At 27.3% G+C, this 19,102-nt stretch overlaps 1 protein-coding gene across 7 annotated transcripts in view; it reads right to left on the reverse strand.

The window, feature by feature from the left end:
- The window catches only part of LOC122272504 (maestro heat-like repeat-containing protein family member 2A), a 455,199-nt gene that overhangs the window by 12,626 nt on the left and 423,471 nt on the right, over positions 1-19,102 (reverse strand). For 5 of the 7 annotated variants that reach the window (XR_015431655.1, XM_087158091.1, XM_087158095.1 and 2 more), the window contains 3 exons: positions 10,690-10,812; positions 7,677-7,774; positions 3,041-3,223 (listed from right to left, as the gene is read on the reverse strand). Coding sequence is in view for 5 of the 7 variants with exons in the window: in XM_087158091.1 (XP_087014217.1) it covers positions 3,041-3,223; positions 7,677-7,740 (247 nt within the window). In the remaining 2 variants the exon portion in view is untranslated. Of the gene's footprint in view, positions 1-3,040; positions 3,224-5,054; positions 5,200-7,676; positions 7,860-10,689; positions 10,813-19,102 lie in introns of all 7 variants that reach the window. The other 2 variants (XR_015431656.1, XM_087158092.1) reach the window with 2 other exon arrangements.

Raw genomic sequence — 19,102 nt, forward strand, 5'->3', positions numbered from 1 at the left:
ATAATTAACACTCTGCAAATTAATTTTTTGCATAATATATAAATACACATTTATAGTTAATACATATATAACATTAAAATTTGAAAAAAACCCTGATTGTGTACTTTTGAAGAATGAAAAAGTGTTTTGATCAGAGGAAAAAATGAGAATCGTTGCTTATCTTCACCTTCATTAAATCGGATTACCAATTCCGTAATATCGGTATTTTCAATTAATTGTTTCTACGGAGATTCATTTGGGGATTCAGAAAATATTCGTTACATTGAAATTTACACTATTTCGGACTTCACCAAATAGGGATTTGAGTGTACTAACGCTACATTTGCGTTGAAGATCACCTTTCACTACAAGTTTATTTTCTTAGCAACAATACAACCAACTTCATAACTATTTTAAACATAAATTTGCCTCAATATAGTGTTAAGGTTGGTAATATGTGTGAAAAATCTGACAAATTATAAGCCACTAGATGGCATTCTTATAATGTTAACAGAACATAGATTGTTTTAAGAATCCAAAGAAGGCAGATGTATGCCTAATGTGTAATGTAAAGAAATAAAATTTTTTTATTGTTTTGAAATGAAACCTCATCTTTGAATTTTAGAATATGTGCATCAGCCTGAAAAATTTATGATTCAACTTTTTTTCTTTATAGTATAGTTTAAGTTATAGTTAGTCAATTATTGCTAAGTATCGTTACATTTTTAATAGCATAGCCTCACTTTCATTTAAAAACATAATTTTCCTTTAAAAAACTGTGTTATTTTTGAAACTGTTAAAAATTTGTTTTCAAGGATATAAAACCATACAAGAGTAGTTTATGGGTTACAAATTAGTTTACAGCAGCACTTTCGATTGTATTTTATCAACTGTGATGAACAGCTGATCCATATCTGATTTGTGACAACATAAAAGTTCAACTTCAGAGCCATGTAAATTTGAATGAGACTTAGAAGATAAAGGAAGTAGAATTAGGATATTTACTAATATGCAGAGATTTTTTGAAAGTGTACAATGACTTTTGTGCGATAAAGTGATTGTTACTTTTTGATGATTGATTTCTTACAAATAAACTTTTGCTTTGTTTTTAAAATATTCCATGCAGTTTTGATAAGAACAGAATATATTTTTTTATTATTCAATATCCATTCTGAAATATTCATTTTAATTAATGAATAGTCTTATTTCATTTAAAGTCATAAGTGTACCAACACTTATGGGAATCACTGGATTTACATTTCAATATAAAGCTGTACTGTAAACTGTATTTTATTTTAACAGTGCTTTTTAAAAAAATAATTGATCATATTTTATTTAAACCAATAACTCAAGTGAAATTTTTAAATAATTTTTTTTTTTTTTTTGAATTAGCGAGAATTGAATTGATTCTCGCTAATATTGAATGAAATTTTGAGTTGAATAGAAATTATTTTAAGAGATTCAGTATCCAAAAATAAACGTCACAAATGTAAAATTGTCTAACTTTTTGTTGTTTAATTTATAGATGAAAAAAAGATAAAATTCTTTAAATTTTATACTTTTTTTTCTTAAATAAAATTAAAATATTTAAAGAATTCCAATCTAAACACATAGTTTTTTAGTTTAGTATAGTTAATTGTTTTTGTTTTAACAGCTAGACTCTTGTACAGTGCAGAACTAAAACACTAAGTTTCATTTTCCTTCCTTGTACTAAACACATATGAATAAAAAAAAATTATATTTTATGTTTATACATCATTTAATATACTTCCTATACACTCCTTAATCTTTGTCAGCTTTTTAGGGTAAAAGGAGGAATAGTTTTGGAAATATCATCTCTGAAAAGCAAGCAACATTCACGAACTTTCGATATTGTGATAACTATACAATTCAAATTTAACTATACAAATCAAATATTTACTAACAAATATTATTCAAATATTTACCAACATAACTATACAAATCAAATATTTACCAACAAAACAGTAAAATTAAATATAAATACATACTTAGTTCTTAAAAAACCCTTTTTTCAAAAAAATTAAAATAGGCTATAAAAAGTTAAAATAAAATAGAAAAATTAGCATTAATGCAACAATTGTAACAATTTGTCGACAAACATCGCTGTTAGCGATTGTAAAAAAAATAGGTGGTTGGTTGGTTTCCTGAGAAAAAATTGTTAGAAAAAATTATATTTAAAGATCGACGTTTATTAGAAACACTTAAAAAATGCTGCATCATAATGAAACGTTGATAAAAAGAAAATTCAATAAAAAAGCAAAAAAAAAAAAAAAAAAAACAAAAAAAAAAAAATTTCTTATTTCTTGAAACAAAATTTTAATGTTGAAAATCACAGTTTTCTGGAACTAGTTAATTGAATAGTAAAAAATATAAAATAAAAGAATAAAATCTATCAGAAACACTATTAAAATGCTGTCTTAATATAAAAATGAAAAAATAGCAAAAATGAAATAAAAAAACCTTTTTTAACTGTTAAAATAAAAAGTGTAGAAAAAAATGACAAAATTGGATTTCTTAAATATAATTTTAAAAAAACCGCAACGCGAAACTTGTGGTTTAGTATAAAGTAATCTAGTTTCAAATCTTGAAATTCTGCTCTTCCATTTATCTTTTAGAACATAACTTTGAAATTCATGTGTAAGTTTTAGAACTTGACAAATATGTGTAAAAACTATATCTAATAATGTATAGTAAGAAATATGATTTTAGAATATTCTTTATTAAATCTATTCAAATTTAATAAAAAGAAATTTCTCGAAAAATACTTTTCCAAAAAATACATTGTTGAATAATTGGTCAAACATTTGCCCAACGGAATGTTTGGTAAAATGGCTAAATATTGAATAGTGAATGATTGTTACATCCCTATATTCAAGGTCACAAAACCAAATGATACTCAAACTCAGCCTAAAGTATAAATAAGAAAAAGATGAAACAAACAACAAATACATTTATAGTTGGGGAGATGCATTAAATAAAACAAAAAATTTCTAAAATTTTGTTCTAGAAATAATGTGTCATAAAAAGGGATAATTTTTACCTTCTAATAACTGAATCAGAAGAGGAATTTTTGAGTCCCACAAAGGCATTAATTTTTTATTAATTGCAGGAACTACTACTTTCATGAACTTGAGTATCTGCATTCCTCTTTCTCGATCTTCAGATGGGTAGCCAATCAAAACAAGAAGTCTAGCAAGAAGAATCTGAGAAGATGTTATACCACCTAAAATGACACATTGACTATTTCTTATCTTAAAGGCAATACAACAAAAAATTTAAAATTCAAATGTAAATTATACTATTTAATCTATTCAATGCTATATATATATACAGTGAACTCTAACTATTACGATATCCAATACAAAAATCACTCCCCTCATCACGATAATATTTCGTGGTTCCAATGAATTTGTATATAAATTAATGTCATGCTCCTCTCAATATTACGATATTCTTTGAAGCAATAAACCTCTGTAAAACGCTTTTTTTTTCTAAATTTCAACCTTATTTTCTCTATTTATTATCGGTTTTCAATTATTGTAAAAAATCTTATTTTATCATCTTTTGCCGTTTTTTCCATCTTTTCTGACAAGAGAAGACTAATTGCTGACCACCCCAAAAAATTCCATTCTTGGAATCGCCTTCCTTATCTCTTAAGAAGTCACAGATGTAACATTCTTATCTGATTTCATTTCCATCATGTTAAAAGCTGATCATGAGTCACAAATGACCTCAAGCATCACATTAATGCCTGAAAGAGAATTTTTTTTTTCTGTAGAAGGTGGGTGGAGCCCCATTCGCAAACGAAAATCATATTGTTGCTTTGAACTAAATGAATACTTTGTTGGTTGACTTAGTTAGAAAAATGAATAAACAAACAAAAATATCGGATTATTTTCAATAAAAACAGTTTTCAACTATGCTTCCGATCTTATTTTATCTCAATTGTTTTTAATATTTAACTATAATTATCCTATCTGCAAATTAATATATAAATTTGTAATTAATACACATATATAACATTATCTTACTGTGTCCCCAAAGTATGTAGGGCCTCGACATAACACCAATATATCCATCTACAACGATTTTTTTTATTTGGTTTCAAAAGTACTGTTGCAGCGAGGTTTTACTGAGTATATATATATATAGCATAAAAAATAAATACAAAAAGACAAAAATGAAGAAAATTAAGAAGAACAATAAGTTTTATTTACTGTGCATAAGCTGCAAGTAAATAGAACTCATAAAGTAAGTTCAAAATGTAGAGTAAACATGGATAAAATTACAGAACAATGAAAAAAGGGGAGGGAAGAAAAATAATAATAAAAATAAAAAGGTTTGTTTTTTATTTTTATAATTATTTTTCTTTCCTCGCCTTTTTTCATTGTTCTGTAATTTTTTCCATGTTTTCTCTAGATTTTGAACTTATACAGTATACTCCGGATATCCCAAAATTGAATGGACGCTAAAAAAGTTTCGAGATAATGAGTTTTCGAGATAGCAAGTTCAGAACTAAATATGCTGTAAAAAGTAGAAAAATCTATTCTAAAATATTACCCTGAAAAGTAGAGTGATGAAACAAAAGAATAACTACTAATAATTGTGTATGTAACGATAGTTGACTATAAATCTAAATACAATAATTATAATTTTATTTTTAAAAGTAAGGCAAAAATCATGCTACTAATGTTCAACTCTGTAGCCTTGCAATTTTGAACCCAACTGATAGGTTCATAATTATTGATAGAAAAAGAAATGAGCCTTAATCAGTGATAGGATTAATCACTATTTTCCTTAACGAATTCCTTACAAAATTAATAAACCTGATTTCCATTCCTTTAAATCAGAATTTTCTTTTAAAATTAAAAGAAAAGCAAAACAACAAATTATCATTACTATATAATTTCATTTTATTTTTAGAAAACACATATAACTTTATATAAGACTCAAAAGGAATGGATTCAGGGCTTGAAAAATAAAATTTACAGAATATTATTATTTGTTTTCAGGCAGAAAAAATTTAAACTAAATAGCAAAAAATATATATATACTCAGAGTGTTAAAGTTTATAGTGAAATCAGTTCCCAATTCTTCTCTTTTCTTTGAAGCTAAAGCAGTAAGACTTTTACAAATTGGACTCACGGCAGATGTCAGATTTTATTGTATTAAACAATCTAATATTGTGGGCCAGAGAATCTAAAAGAAGAAAAAAAAATTGTTTTCATCTAATGCTGCAATAATGTTATATGTTTGTATGTATTCTAAATAATGTTATATGTTTTTATATGTATATTTTAAGTTTGGTTGGAATTTTATCTATATAAATCTTCTGGGGCCAATTTTTTCCATGCTGGAGTGTGTGTCCTGCGGAATGTGTCCTACAGGAGTTATTATGTGTCCCAGAGGATGCAGCTTAATTTATTTGTCTCATCAGTTTTGTAATTTTCAGCATAATTGATCTGTTATAGTGCACGAGCAGAACCCGTGCATTCATAATAATAAAAAGCGCAGTGTTTATGTAAAAAAAAATTTTTTGTGTGACAGAAATTAAAGTCCATGCGTCATATCCCCAGAAGAACTTGTACTAGGAATCTTAAATTTTTACAGTAGGTGCAAGGAAAGATTTTAGCATCTAATCTGAAAAATCATTCAAAAATTTAATTTGCTGATTTGGAATAGGCATGAGAAAAATAAATTTTTTTCATAGGATTTGCATTAGGCATTGTTGCAAACTAAATTGCAGAGAATTCTCCCCCCCCCCCTCCAAATTATTAAATGATGATTGTAGCTTACAGTACTGTTTCATACATGGTGAGTTTTACTTGAAGTTTATTACACATCCTTTAATAAGTATTTATGTTTGATTTTTTACGTCCAGTAAGCACAAAAAAAATAAATTCAATTAACATATTGGGGAGAAAGTTTCTAAATTAATATTTTTAAAGCTTTTGACACACGTTTCTGTGAAATAAATAATTTTAAAAAAATGGTAGTTAAAATAAAAAATTAAGTTACATATTTATTGAATTGGGGGATTGCTTGATTGTAGTAAGTGTTGAGTAACATGTGTAGTTAAAGATCAATAGCATCACATTTGGAGTTGAATGATACTGAGTTACTTTTATTTTGTTTTAATGAGTTGTACTTCTGAAAACATAATTCACTTAATCTAATAATGTAAAGTTATCAGAAAGGGCAACAAATAATAATAAGAGCTTAACTTTTTTAAATGTGTCAGCTTTTTGTATGCTTGTCTCGTGTTGATTAGTACCTATTTATTAATTATTGACTCTATTTTTACCCTAGGTGTTCAGCTAGTCCTAAATAAAGTATATAATGCAACTATTAAACATCCAAGTCATTATAAACTAGCAGAAATTCCCATTCTTTGTATGGGGTGAAAAAAAAAGTAAATAATCAATAAATCAGTACTAAATAACACTTAAACCATGTAAAAAACTAAATGACATATACCAACACAATAAACAAAGTTAAAAAAATTTCAATATTTATGTATTATTATTTGTTGCCCTTTCCTATGGCTTTATGCTATTAGATTCAGAATAACAAATTTTTTTGTAGTTCATCTTATCAAAATAAGGGTTAACTGTATGCAGCATCATTTGGCACGAAGCAGTTGCTTGATGCCAACTCGTGAGTCTAAATTGACCACATCCAAATATATGTTTTTAGAACTTGGCACTTTCGAAGGAAAGTAAAAAAATCTTTCCACGGTATCCATTAAAAAACTGCACAGTATTGATGCAGTTTTAATAGGTAACTAATATAATGCATTGCACCTACATTAGTATATTTGCTACCTATTTAAACTACACCAAGTATCATAATACAAGTAGTGCCTTTTACCAAATTTAATTAAGTATAATTGACATTGAATATAAAATGGTAATTTTTTATGCTTCTCCTAAACGAATTAAGACAATTTCTCCATTAATTTTGCTTTCTAGTAGATAGCTTTATGGGGATATATTTACTGATTATACCAACCTTCATCTATGAAAGGGTACCCCAACATAAAATCGAGTTAACATGTCTTATAAACTAGTGAATTGGATTTGTATTTCTGTAGTGGTAGATACACTACAAGCTTATTTTTTCAAAATTATTTTAGAATTAAAAACTAATTAAGCATAATTGGCATCAATCACAGTAGGACAATTTTTTCACTTTTCTTAAGCAAATCAGTACAATTTCCCCATTAATTTTTTCCCCTTTCAGTACATAAGTTATTTTTTTATTTCAATTACTATAAATTTTCAATCATATAGGATTGAGGGCTAAAAAAGACCCTTGTAGTTGCTGTCTAAATTTCAAATGGTAGATTCAGGAGCTATAAGAGACATTCACACAGAAAAACTGCTCATTTAATTATTATAAATTAAATGCATTTATAATTAAATTAAATGTATATAAAATTTAAATATTTAAACTATAAAGAAAATACAGTTCCTTTGATTACTTTTATGACAGTACAAACCATTGTGGGCCTTAGCTTGCTGAATTATGCTGTTCCAAATAAAGTGTTCTTTTTATTAAAATGAAAAAGTGTGCAATTTCAGAAACAATCATATTCTTATATTAAACATGTGGCATAAACTTTTCATTGATTAAAATATTAAATTCTAATAATCCAAAATATTAGAATGACTCACATTTTCCATGTTCTCTACTGTTGCAAATGCATGACGTTTTCACACATTCCCCTGAGAGCTTCATTACTCACATAACTAGGATCACCAGGCCTTCTACCCTACAGTTATAAACACACAAGAAATTTAGAATAAACTAGATGGGCAAATAGGGTGTAGTCTAAGTTAACAAGGGCAAGAGAACTCCTATAAGAGAAAAATGTAATTTTCATACTGAAATAATTTTAAATTCAACATTAATTGCATGAGACTGTTGCAGGTCTCGTAGCTGATTCTCTCAACAAAAAATAAGCACCTTTAAAGTACTTTTTAAGCACTCAAAAAATATTTTTAAACACCATATACACTAACAAAATGCAAAATAATTTTCAAAGATGATCATGATAAAATAACAAGTTTCTGACAAAAAAAACTCTTTTCTTGATTATATTAGTCACCATAAAGAGATTGAGAGATTATTCGATTTCAGAGGGTGGCAAATTAAGGCTGAAATTGAGAATATCTTGCAAAATGCAGCAGAGTGAGAGTGTAAAAATCTCATCGCACCCAGCACAGTAGACGCACATGCGGACTCGCAAGTATTTCATCAAATATGTAACTCGATTGGTGCTATCATAGGTTACGGACCGACGGTACGCCGAAACAGATTGCGGCTTAATTCAATGTTAAAAGGTTGAATAGAACAATGAGAAAAACACAGTTTTGCATAATATGGGGTGAAAATCGACATGGTAAAGAAAAAAAATATTTTTGAAATGGGAAAATTAAGCACTTTTTAAAAACACCCAATGAAAAAATCACCTTTAAGGGCTTTCAAAAAGCGAAAATCAAAAATAAGCACCTTTAATCACGTTTTAAAAATACTACACACCATGTACATGGGAAAATAGGGTATTGTCCTAATGCTAACAATGGCAGGAGAACTCCTGAGAGAAAAAAACTTAATTTTCATACTGAAATAATTTTAAATTTTACTTTAATTATATGAGACTGTTATAAGACAATTAATTAATTAACAATCTCATAAATGGATAATAGTGATTTATTTCATGGTAACTGAGCTGGCAAAAGCATTTGGTAAAAAGTACAGAGCCCACTGCCTATTAAAATAACGTCTATACTGAAAATAATTGACTTTAAAAGCTTGCTGCTTTTATAAACCGGAATGTTTACATTTAAAAAATAAATTTCAAAGTTAAATTTAACAAATACAGTAAAAATTCAATTGATTAGTCAGGGGTCTGTCCAGGCCGAATTTACTACCGTTTAGCGGTACCTTCACAAATTCAACTTTAGGAAAAACGGTAGTTTCACAAAATACTTTTTCTTGAAATTTTATTTTTTTATCCCTTAAGAAACGATAAATCCATATTTTTACCATATTTTTGTGTTGATTTTTAAATATAATTTTCAATTTTTCACAAATTATGTCTTAATTTTCACAAAATAGGCACCTCTCCGAAAAATCTAGACAGACCCCTGTTAGTACATTTGTAATGCATTTTTACTGAATCTACACTTGACATTTTAATTAAACATGAGCTACAATTTTTTATAATTAACAAAAGGATTTTAAAATGTTAGGATATTTAATTTGTGAGATTTACTATCAAAAAATCAATAAAGTTGAAAAGTTCATAAAAGTTTTTAGAACTTTCAATATTTTCTTTTTCTATTTTAGTTCAATCTACATTTAGTTCTTTTTGTTTGTTGGTGGCAGGATGGACTTTTTTATTTATATGCTTTTGCGATATAAAATTGAAGAGATTTTAATTATTTTAAGTGTATACTCAACAACAATTTGACTTTTAAAAATTTGATAAGAGGATGATTTTAGCATGTTTTGATATTATTATGTATCCGCTCTTACATACATAATTTCAAAAAGAAGATGAATATATAATTCATTCAATTTATTAGTGACTGTCACTGTACTGCAATACTTAGATAAACTTAAAAAATATTTTTAGACATTGTAAATTAATCTGAGTTAAAAACTTTTTATTCATTTTGATGTGGATACTGGAAATGATTTTCAAATGAGGGGTCCACATAAATTTTCGTGCCTAGAACCCTAGATAAAAAATAGCATGCATTGATTCCAGTACCAAAAAATTTGGTACTGGAATCACTGCATCCAAGTGTTTGTATTGTTCATAGTCATAGTTATAACAAAAAAATATGGATGAAAATAAAGGATTCATTAAGATTATACATATGTATGGCTTATCATAAAATCAAAAATTATTCAGGCATTCTCTTTTTTGTTTTACACACTGTATTTTATATCAATCAAATTTTTATACATATTGAAAGACAAAGCAAAATATCTTGTCTCAATAAACTCAGGTAACAGTGGGTTTAAATGAAATATTTGAAATATATCAAGTATAAAATTAATTTGATGAATCATTAATTGTGAAAAATAATGAAAAATAACGCAATCAGAGATGGAAAAAATTTTAAATCTTGGAAATATATTTAAATATTTGAATATTGTTGTGAATAAATTTCAATAGCAGTTAATTGAAGTTAAATGGTAATTCACAAGAGATTTTTTTAAATAACTGATATTTTCTTAATAATAATTTTTTTCAACTAATTTTTCATACCAGTACAATTTAAGGAAAAGCAAATTTAGTTATTAGGAAATTAGACAAAGTTTCTAAAACCAATGTGGGAAAAAACACAAACGAAATTGTTAATATGGCACTTTCAGTGTCAGCAAAAACTTACCATAAATTTTTACAAATTTTGTACAAAACTGCAGATAAAGATTATAAAAGTTGCTTTCTTGAGCAACTTTTCATTCACCAAATAACCATCTCAATTGTACAGAAGAAAAGACATAAAAATCAAGCTTTCTGCGTTCATATCCAAGTTATAAATTTTTAAGTTAAGCTTTCCGTGCTTAAATGTTCAGTTAACAAGTTTATAAGTTTTTTTAATAACATCATCAATACTTAAATGTGTCTAATTGGCATAAGAAAGAAAATTATAAATGAAATTAACTTACAGGTGGATCGTCTGGGAGGGCACACTGATGAATAATAAACCAAACCATATCAATACCACCTTCCTTCTTTAAATGATCATGATGAGCTAAAGTCACTATAATCTGAGCAATCATTTTCTTCACCTAAATGGTAAAGTAAATTTCACAATATTAATAATAAATTCATAACAAAAATCATTATAATAACAATAATTCATAATAATAATAATCAATAATAAGAGTAGCAATTAATAGCTCCATAATTTGCGACTTAGAGATAAATTTATTAAGTTAAATTTATCAGATAAATTTATTAATTGCAGGCAATTCTGAGCAGGAGCATTACATATAGGCATTCATTAAGAAATACGAAACAACACAACTAACGGTTTATGGGTCTCTGAGTATGCAACTTATTGACATCTTTCAGGTAAAAACTAAGCAAAATTATTTTAGCTTTATTAATTGAAAAACTTAGTATAAGAACCAGGTAAGTGACATTTTCAGAGAAGTTATAATCAGAGTATGAAAAAGTGGCATCTAAACTAGTTTATTAACAATTTCTTAAAAGAGGAAAAAAATAATTCTTTGCTTTATTTTGTTTACCACTGGACTAAATTAAAATAAAAATCATGCAAGCATACTAAAAACTATTGTGGATTGGTTACATTAAGATTAAAATGCAAGCACAACTCTGTTAGATTAAACATACCCATATTGATGCAATCACTTTATGTTATATTCTCCGATTCATCAATTCACCTAAAAATGTCACTGACCTGGTTCTTTTACGAAGCTTTTCAATTGTGTAGGTATATGTCTTTTAGTTCTGAGCACTACTTCGGAGTGTTGCTCAGTGCTGATTTTTTTTATTTGTTCCTTGCAAAGAATGGGTATTCAGCTAGTTCATACATAAAATATTTGCATGAGTATCTTTTTCATGAAGGGCATTCTGAATAATCCTCTTTGAAGTGCAAGTTTATAACTATTCAATTCTTTGAATGTGTATGAAATTTTGCCCATAAGTCCACAAATTAAAAACAAAAGAAAACTTAACTTTTCATGTTTTATAATTCAAATTTTAAACTATCACATAAACAAATGAAAAAAAAAATAGCATACAAAACACAGTTGGAGAAAAGCTTCTTCATACAAATTATTTTTAAAGATTAGTAAAAGCGCTATTGCGTTGTAACCTCAATTCCAATAATTATTTTTTTTTAAATATTTTTTGACGATTAAATGACACCTTCTAAATAGAAGCTATTTTTATTTTGGTAGCATAAATAGTTTAACATTTGCAACTAAAGTTATTTTCTTGATTATGAAAAAAAGTTAAAATTGATTTTGTATGAAATATTGGAATGAATAGTTGAGTTAAAATAACATCGCATTTATGAAACAGAAAATGAGACTTTATACATTAGTTTTCAAAAATGAATTGCAATAAGAGTTTTTATAAGAAGCATAAATTTCATAAAAATACATAAAATAATAATACAAAAAACTAATGGTACATGTATTACACAAAATTTGTATATTATGGGGTAATTAGAATCAAAAAAAATGTTTTTAATTTATTCAATTCCTTTTTTTAAAATCATACTAGTTAATATTTAAACAAGATAAAAAATAATGAACAACTTTGCAACAATAGATTTATAACAAAGAATTTATATTTATAAATGTATATTCATTAAACAAATGAGTCCTTTACCTATAATTAAAATATTATCAAAAGAAAGAAGAATACGATTAAACAAAGCAGAGAAAAATAAATAAATAAATTACGTAATAAACACAAATGAAAAGATTTGTAAACTAGATTGTTAGATTTTTTGTTAAAATTTATTTCTGTTCAAAATTAATTTACCACCCACTTGAGAATGGTTGTCTTTTTTTGTTTGGTAAATTTCTGCATTTCTCAATTTTACTATAAGGATTTCATATAAGTTCATTATATCATTGATTCTGTATTTTTAACTTTTGTAATTAATGTGAATACTTGTATATTCCAATAGTTTATAATTTTTCTTAACTATAGAGCACTAAATGATCAATCTTTGCTTGACGGAGCCTCAACTATAGATATAAAGTTCATTAGCAGTTGTAAACAAAAAAAATTAAAGAAAGATTACTAATTTAATTATTTTGACAATATCTAATGCGAAGAATTACATTTTTTGTCTTATCATTGTTTAAATCTTAAAATCAGGTTTTATATCCGACAGTTTAATTCAGAGGTCTAAAGTTGCATCCAGTCTAGTTCTTGATTTGTTTTTGATGGATGCATCACCTAAAAGTGAATAAAATAGGTCGAACAAAGATTTTCAGGTTTTAAATTAAACAGTTTAATTCAGAGGTCTTAAATGGCATCTAGTCTAGTTCTTGATTTGTTTTCGATGAATGCATCAGCTAAAATTGAATAAAATAAGCTGAATAAAGATTTTCATTGAAAAGAAAAAAGAAAAATGATTGATATAAAAGTTGAGAATGGTTATCTCTTATCAATAAAACAAATTTCATCGATGTTGAATTAATTTTTATTTCGAATTGAAGAGTTTGATGGAAGCACAAAAAAAAAAAACATTTTTATAAATACATCTTTCACATTTTTTATCAATATATATTTCTTTTTATTTCTTTCCCCGACATTTTAGTTAAAAAATTTAATGAAAATAACAAAAAATTATATAAATAGTGGATTATTAATGATCAAAATTCATTCATTTGACCTGTTGAACCACAATTTGAAGTAATTAAATATTTATTCAAATGAAATTGCATAGATTTTAAAAACATTATTAATACATAAGGATTAATTTAAACACTTCATAGTATTTAAGAAAATGATTACATTCTTACACCTCTCCTACTCATTCTTTTAAAAAAGAAGAACAATACTCGGGACCAAATCTTTTGTTGCATTTATACAAGTGCTTGATCTTACTGAATTCGGGTAAGGGAATTTCAAGTTTGAAATTAGTAATGATAGAACCCTAACTGGCATTTTCGATATAGCCTATTTATATTATTGGGATGTACAAGTTTATGAAGAATGAATAGAGGTTAATATATACGAGGCGCATCCAGAAAGTAAGTTTCCCTAATTTATAAAAAACACGAAGTCGCACTTTCAGGAACATATTTATTGGCAACAAGTACAACAATGTGTCAGCTATTTTTCAACATAGCCACCACCAGAATTGAGACACTTGTCGTATCGTGGAATCAACTTTTATATCCCTCTGTCATAGAACTCTACCGCCTGTGAATGGAACCAACGTGTGACAGACGTCTTCAGTTCTTCGTCCTTGCCAAAATGCTCACCGGAAGACAAGAATTTCTTGAGGTGCAAGAAAACGTGAAAATCACTGGGAGCAATATTAGGGCTGTAGGGTGGATGATCGAACAACTCCTAGCCATATTCCGTCAAAACAGCTGCTACGCGTCATGCCGTATGTGTTAGACAAATAATAGAAGTTAAAAGGTATGAGGTTCGATTTTCCGTCGTCGATCTCATGCATTCAGCTTGCGTCGGTGACGTCACGGTCTGCGGGGATCGGCCAGTTTATTTTCATTTGCTGTTGGTCGTTCTTGCGTGGATCATGACGTCACCTGTTATCTGTATTTAAGCTTCAGTTGAAGCAGATCATCTTGTATTCTTTCTTTTCGTCACTCTGTGACATTCTTTATTACTAATGTTTTTAAATAAACTCATTTCTTCAGAAACTTTGTTTCTCTTTTTTTTTTTGAGTTGTTGATATACAGGTATGATATTCTGAGAGAATTTCGGCTGTCAGTATGTGGACAAATATTGTCATGGATGAGCGCAACACCAGCAGTAAACATTCCATAATTCTTGTTTTGAATGCCAAGTCACAATTTCCGCAGTGTTTCACAGTAACAGTAGATGTCTGTCTTACGCTGGTTCCATTCACAAGCGGCAGAGTTCTATGACAGAGGGATACGAAAGTTGATCCCACGATACGACACGTGTCTCAATTCTGGTGGTGGCTATGTTGAAAAATAGCTTAAACATTGGTGTACTTGTTGCCAATAATGATCTTGAAAGTGCGAGTTCTTTTTTATTAATTAGGGAAACTTACTTTCTGAACCCACCTTGTATTGAGGGACAGCAGCCAAAATTTTCAGAAAATAGGTGGATTTATTTTTAAAAAAAATAGGAGTGTTGAAAAACAAATAAAAAATTCACTTTAAAGTAACTTAAAACATTTTCATGGATATTAATCTAAATCACAAAAAATATCTACTTCCCTAACATAGGCCAATATAAATTTAAAGAATACTAATTAAAGGATTAAAAATTCTCTAAGTAAGACAGATATTTTACTTTCTACTCCTTTCATTGAGACTTTAGAATTATGATGCATAAGTAATATAAGATACAATTTGTAAAAACAATATATTTACATTAAATTAAGCTAAGAACATTTATCAAAAATTTTTTTTTGACAAATTTTCCATTTTACAAATAAAATATTCTTATATCAAAAACTCTTATATTATAAAATTTAAAAATACATTAATTTCACATATAATTTTGTCTAAAAAAAGTTATTTTGGCAAGGAAACCTTTCTTTATGCTAAAAAAAAAATTTGAATTTATTTAATGTCCTATCATGAATTGCATTCTACAATTATTATATACCCTGAGGCAGAATTTTTCATGGGTTTCTGCAAGATACTTTTAACAATAGATATATACGTTAATTATTGAAAACAATAAAAGCGTTGTGTTAACAAAGAAAAATAAATTATTTGGATAAAAAAGAAAAAGTAGGAAATAACAGGAAAAAAGGAAGGATGACGAAATAATAGGAAAAGTAAGAAAAACAGGAAGTCTGCGGTCCCTGTTTATAAATATATATACATATGAAAAAATCCAATTCAAATTGTAGCCTCAAAATGCGCAGTTAAATTAAAGTACTTTAAATTTTGCTGATATTTTTAACTTATTAAAACATTTTGCTCCTGAGAGACTGTTGATTGATACATTATTTATAACACTACTAAATATTAAAAATGAAAACATATAAAGTATTATATATATAAAGTATCATGTATCACATTCCATTTTCATGTACGACGTATGTCCCCTTTGTCAAAAGTCTCAATTAAAAATAAGCAGAAGTTATTTCCTTCAATACATTAAAGTAAAAGTAAAGTTATATAAATCCAATAAGTATAGTGTCTTAAAAATATAGTTTTATTTTGATAAAATTTTTGATGAGACATAAAATTCATAAAAGCATAATATTATATCATGTAATCCTATGTGACAAAACAATCACGAATGAGATAACCTTTTGGGGACATATTTCAATATTTTAAATTGTAGTCGAACTTTTAAAGAAATATAAGTCATAAAACGTTTAGCTAAATAAAAATAAAAACTTTTTTTTTTACAATGAATTTGAATTGATCTGGTTTTCTGAGAAGAAAGATACAACATTAAAAACAATACGAGAAAAACCAAGACATTGATTACAGTAGAAATTATCATGATTAAAATAAATATATGTATAAAACTCTATATTGCAAAACAAAAGTGGAAAATTCAAGAATATTAAAGTAGTTTTAAGTTTAGCATTTTCCTTATTTTGTTTCGGTTCAACTTATATGGCTTTAAGAATAGAAAATGTTGTGCTTAAAAATGAAAATAAAATTATTAATTCGATTGACAGTACTAGTATTCATATTTTGAAGAAATAATAAATTATAATAATTGTGGTCGGAATAATTTTTATACAGATTTTATTTCATTATTTACCTTTTTATTATTTAAAAGAAAAGAAACAGACAAGATGAGATATTTCGATTCTCTTGTATCACATGGTCCATTTTGGAAACCATAAAAACTTTATATAAATTTACACAATGAAATAAAAAAGACAACACAAAAAGCTCTCATTTTCTTCCTCTATCCGCAGTATTTATAATTTCAGTATTAAAATGTTAAAAACTTAACACTTTTAATTCAGAAAATTTTTTTTGTTAAAAATAACAAATTATAAAAATGTTAATTAGCACAAAATAATTACTTTAAAAATCCCATATTATTTTGATAAAAACAGAATAAATGAAATAGCATAAAATATGCCTAAAACACTCATACAATAAATTAAATTTAACAAATTATCCCATTCTTAAAAAAAGTAATATATGAGGTGAATATGGAAGATGTAGAGGGGAAGGGGACAATTCCTACATCAAAATGCGTTATTATAAATTACATTTAATATTTTGGCTTTAACTTTTCTCTCTATGCCACAAGTTTTTTTTAAAGCTAGGTATGATGGGCAAAATTTTCCTTTTACGCTTTTCAGAACACAGGGATGAGATTAGCCAAAACGTAAAAAAGCTGAATTTCCACGATAGTAAATTTTATGCAAGCAAAATCGCGTGAATACGAATCGCAACACGCAAATATGAAAAGCTATGTTTGATATTAAAATCGTGTGAATAAGAATCGAGATATTAGCAGATTCCAGGCTTGGGACCTCAAAAAGGCTTGTCAGAAGCAGTGTCGTTTGAACTACGAAAATCGGATCTATCTGGAGGGCGGGTAAAAAATTCAGAAAATTTTATCTGCTGTGTGTAAAAGGGGAGAAAATAGGTAAAATAAGTAAAAATGAGAAAGGATTGGTAGCTATGTAGCTTGAATTTTCTGTTTCTCTTTGAAAATCGGTGAATTTTCTGAAAAAGCGGAATACTTATGAAAAAAAATTGAAATTTTTAGAAAATCTGAATTTTTGATAAAAAAAAAGCTGAAATTTAAGAGATAAAAGCGAAAAAAGTGAAAAAATCTCATCCCTGAGAACATCAATCTAATGTGAATGTTTTTTAATTTTGACTGTTGAAATTTTACTCATAATTTTTTCCCCTTTCGTTAAAATTGAATAATAATAAAATATGATAAAAAAAAACACTATTACAAAATAAAGTATTATTAAAAGACATCCCTATTAAAAAATGAAATGTAATTAAAAATCCAAATTGCAGATACAGATATTGCAGAATGTGTAACAAATCAAAGTTAAATGTTTAATAAAAAAAAAAGCAGGGTTCCCACTCATTTTCAGGTAAATTTCAATGGAAATTAATACCATATTTTATGTATGCTAAGAAATTTTTCATCAGAATATTTTTATTCTGTTATTTGTAATGCCAAGTATTAGATTTTCTATGTAAAATAAATATCATTATATGAGAAAGAAAGCATTTCAGTTTGACCAAAATGTGAAATTTTTACAACAAATAATTGCAATAGATGTTAGAATTATTTAACTCGAATCTCAACAACTCAGTACTGTAACTGACAATTTTTAGACAGGTTTTTTTCCAGGTATAATAAAGGAATTTTTCAGGTTTTTGTAAAAAAATTGCAACTTTCTCTGATTGAAATAAAATTCCCTGACAATTCCAGGTTTCCCCTGTTCTCCCTAACCTGTGGGAACACTGAAGAAGTTAATACTAATTAAAATTGAGGAAAAAACTCAATATATATTAATGAAGTATATTACGAAAAATTAATTTTTTAATATTATCAAATAAAAATTAATTGCGGTTTACGAAAAAATTAATTGGGTTTAGATAAAAAGCTGAGGAAGATGAAGGATGATTCCAAGAACAATATTACAATGGAAATACAAAGAAGAATTACTCTAGCAAATATGTTTTAATGAAATTCAAAAATACATAATATCTAATGCAATTCATAGAAAAACGAAAGTTTTATTACATAAATCCCTTTTAAGATCAATTTTAACATATGCTTGTGAAACCTGGACTCTATCTTGAACGGATGAGGCTATGTTGGGTACCTTTCAGAAAAAGGTCTTAAGAACTATTTTTGGAGGAATTAAAAAAGAATGGTGTATGCCTTAGAAGATCAAATCTAGAGCTTTATCACTCATATAATGAACCTGACATTATTAACTTTATTAAATGACAAAGAATAAAATGGGCGGGCCACGTCATCAGAATGGACGAAGACCATACCACAAAAAAAGTTTTCAATGCCAGACCAGTTGGCACACAAAAAAGAGGCAGACGAAATTTGAAATGGATAGATGACCTAGGAAAAATTTCTTGAGAAGACCAAGGCCCTCCCTGGGCTGTTGAGCCATTGATGATGATGAAGGAGGATTCATTGAAAAAGTGGGGACATTTGAAGAACAGAAAAGGGTATTAGCAGAAATAAAAGGGTTTGGTGTAGAAGATGAGGGAATAATCAAATCAGGCGAGAAGGTATAGATGATGAGGGAGTGCTTCCTACACCCCAAGCTGTGTTATTATATATAACGTTTAAAATTTCGGCCTTTGCTTTTATTTTCTCTCCATGCCTAAGTTATTTGAGGCCAGGTATTAAAGACATGGCAAAGTGATAGTCTTCCTCTTCTGTTTTTCT

Source organism: Parasteatoda tepidariorum, chromosome 2 (genome assembly GCF_982258835.1).
Source record: "Parasteatoda tepidariorum strain Cologne lab strain chromosome 2, Ptep-v5.0, whole genome shotgun sequence".
Lineage (NCBI taxonomy): Eukaryota > Metazoa > Arthropoda > Arachnida > Araneae > Theridiidae > Parasteatoda > Parasteatoda tepidariorum.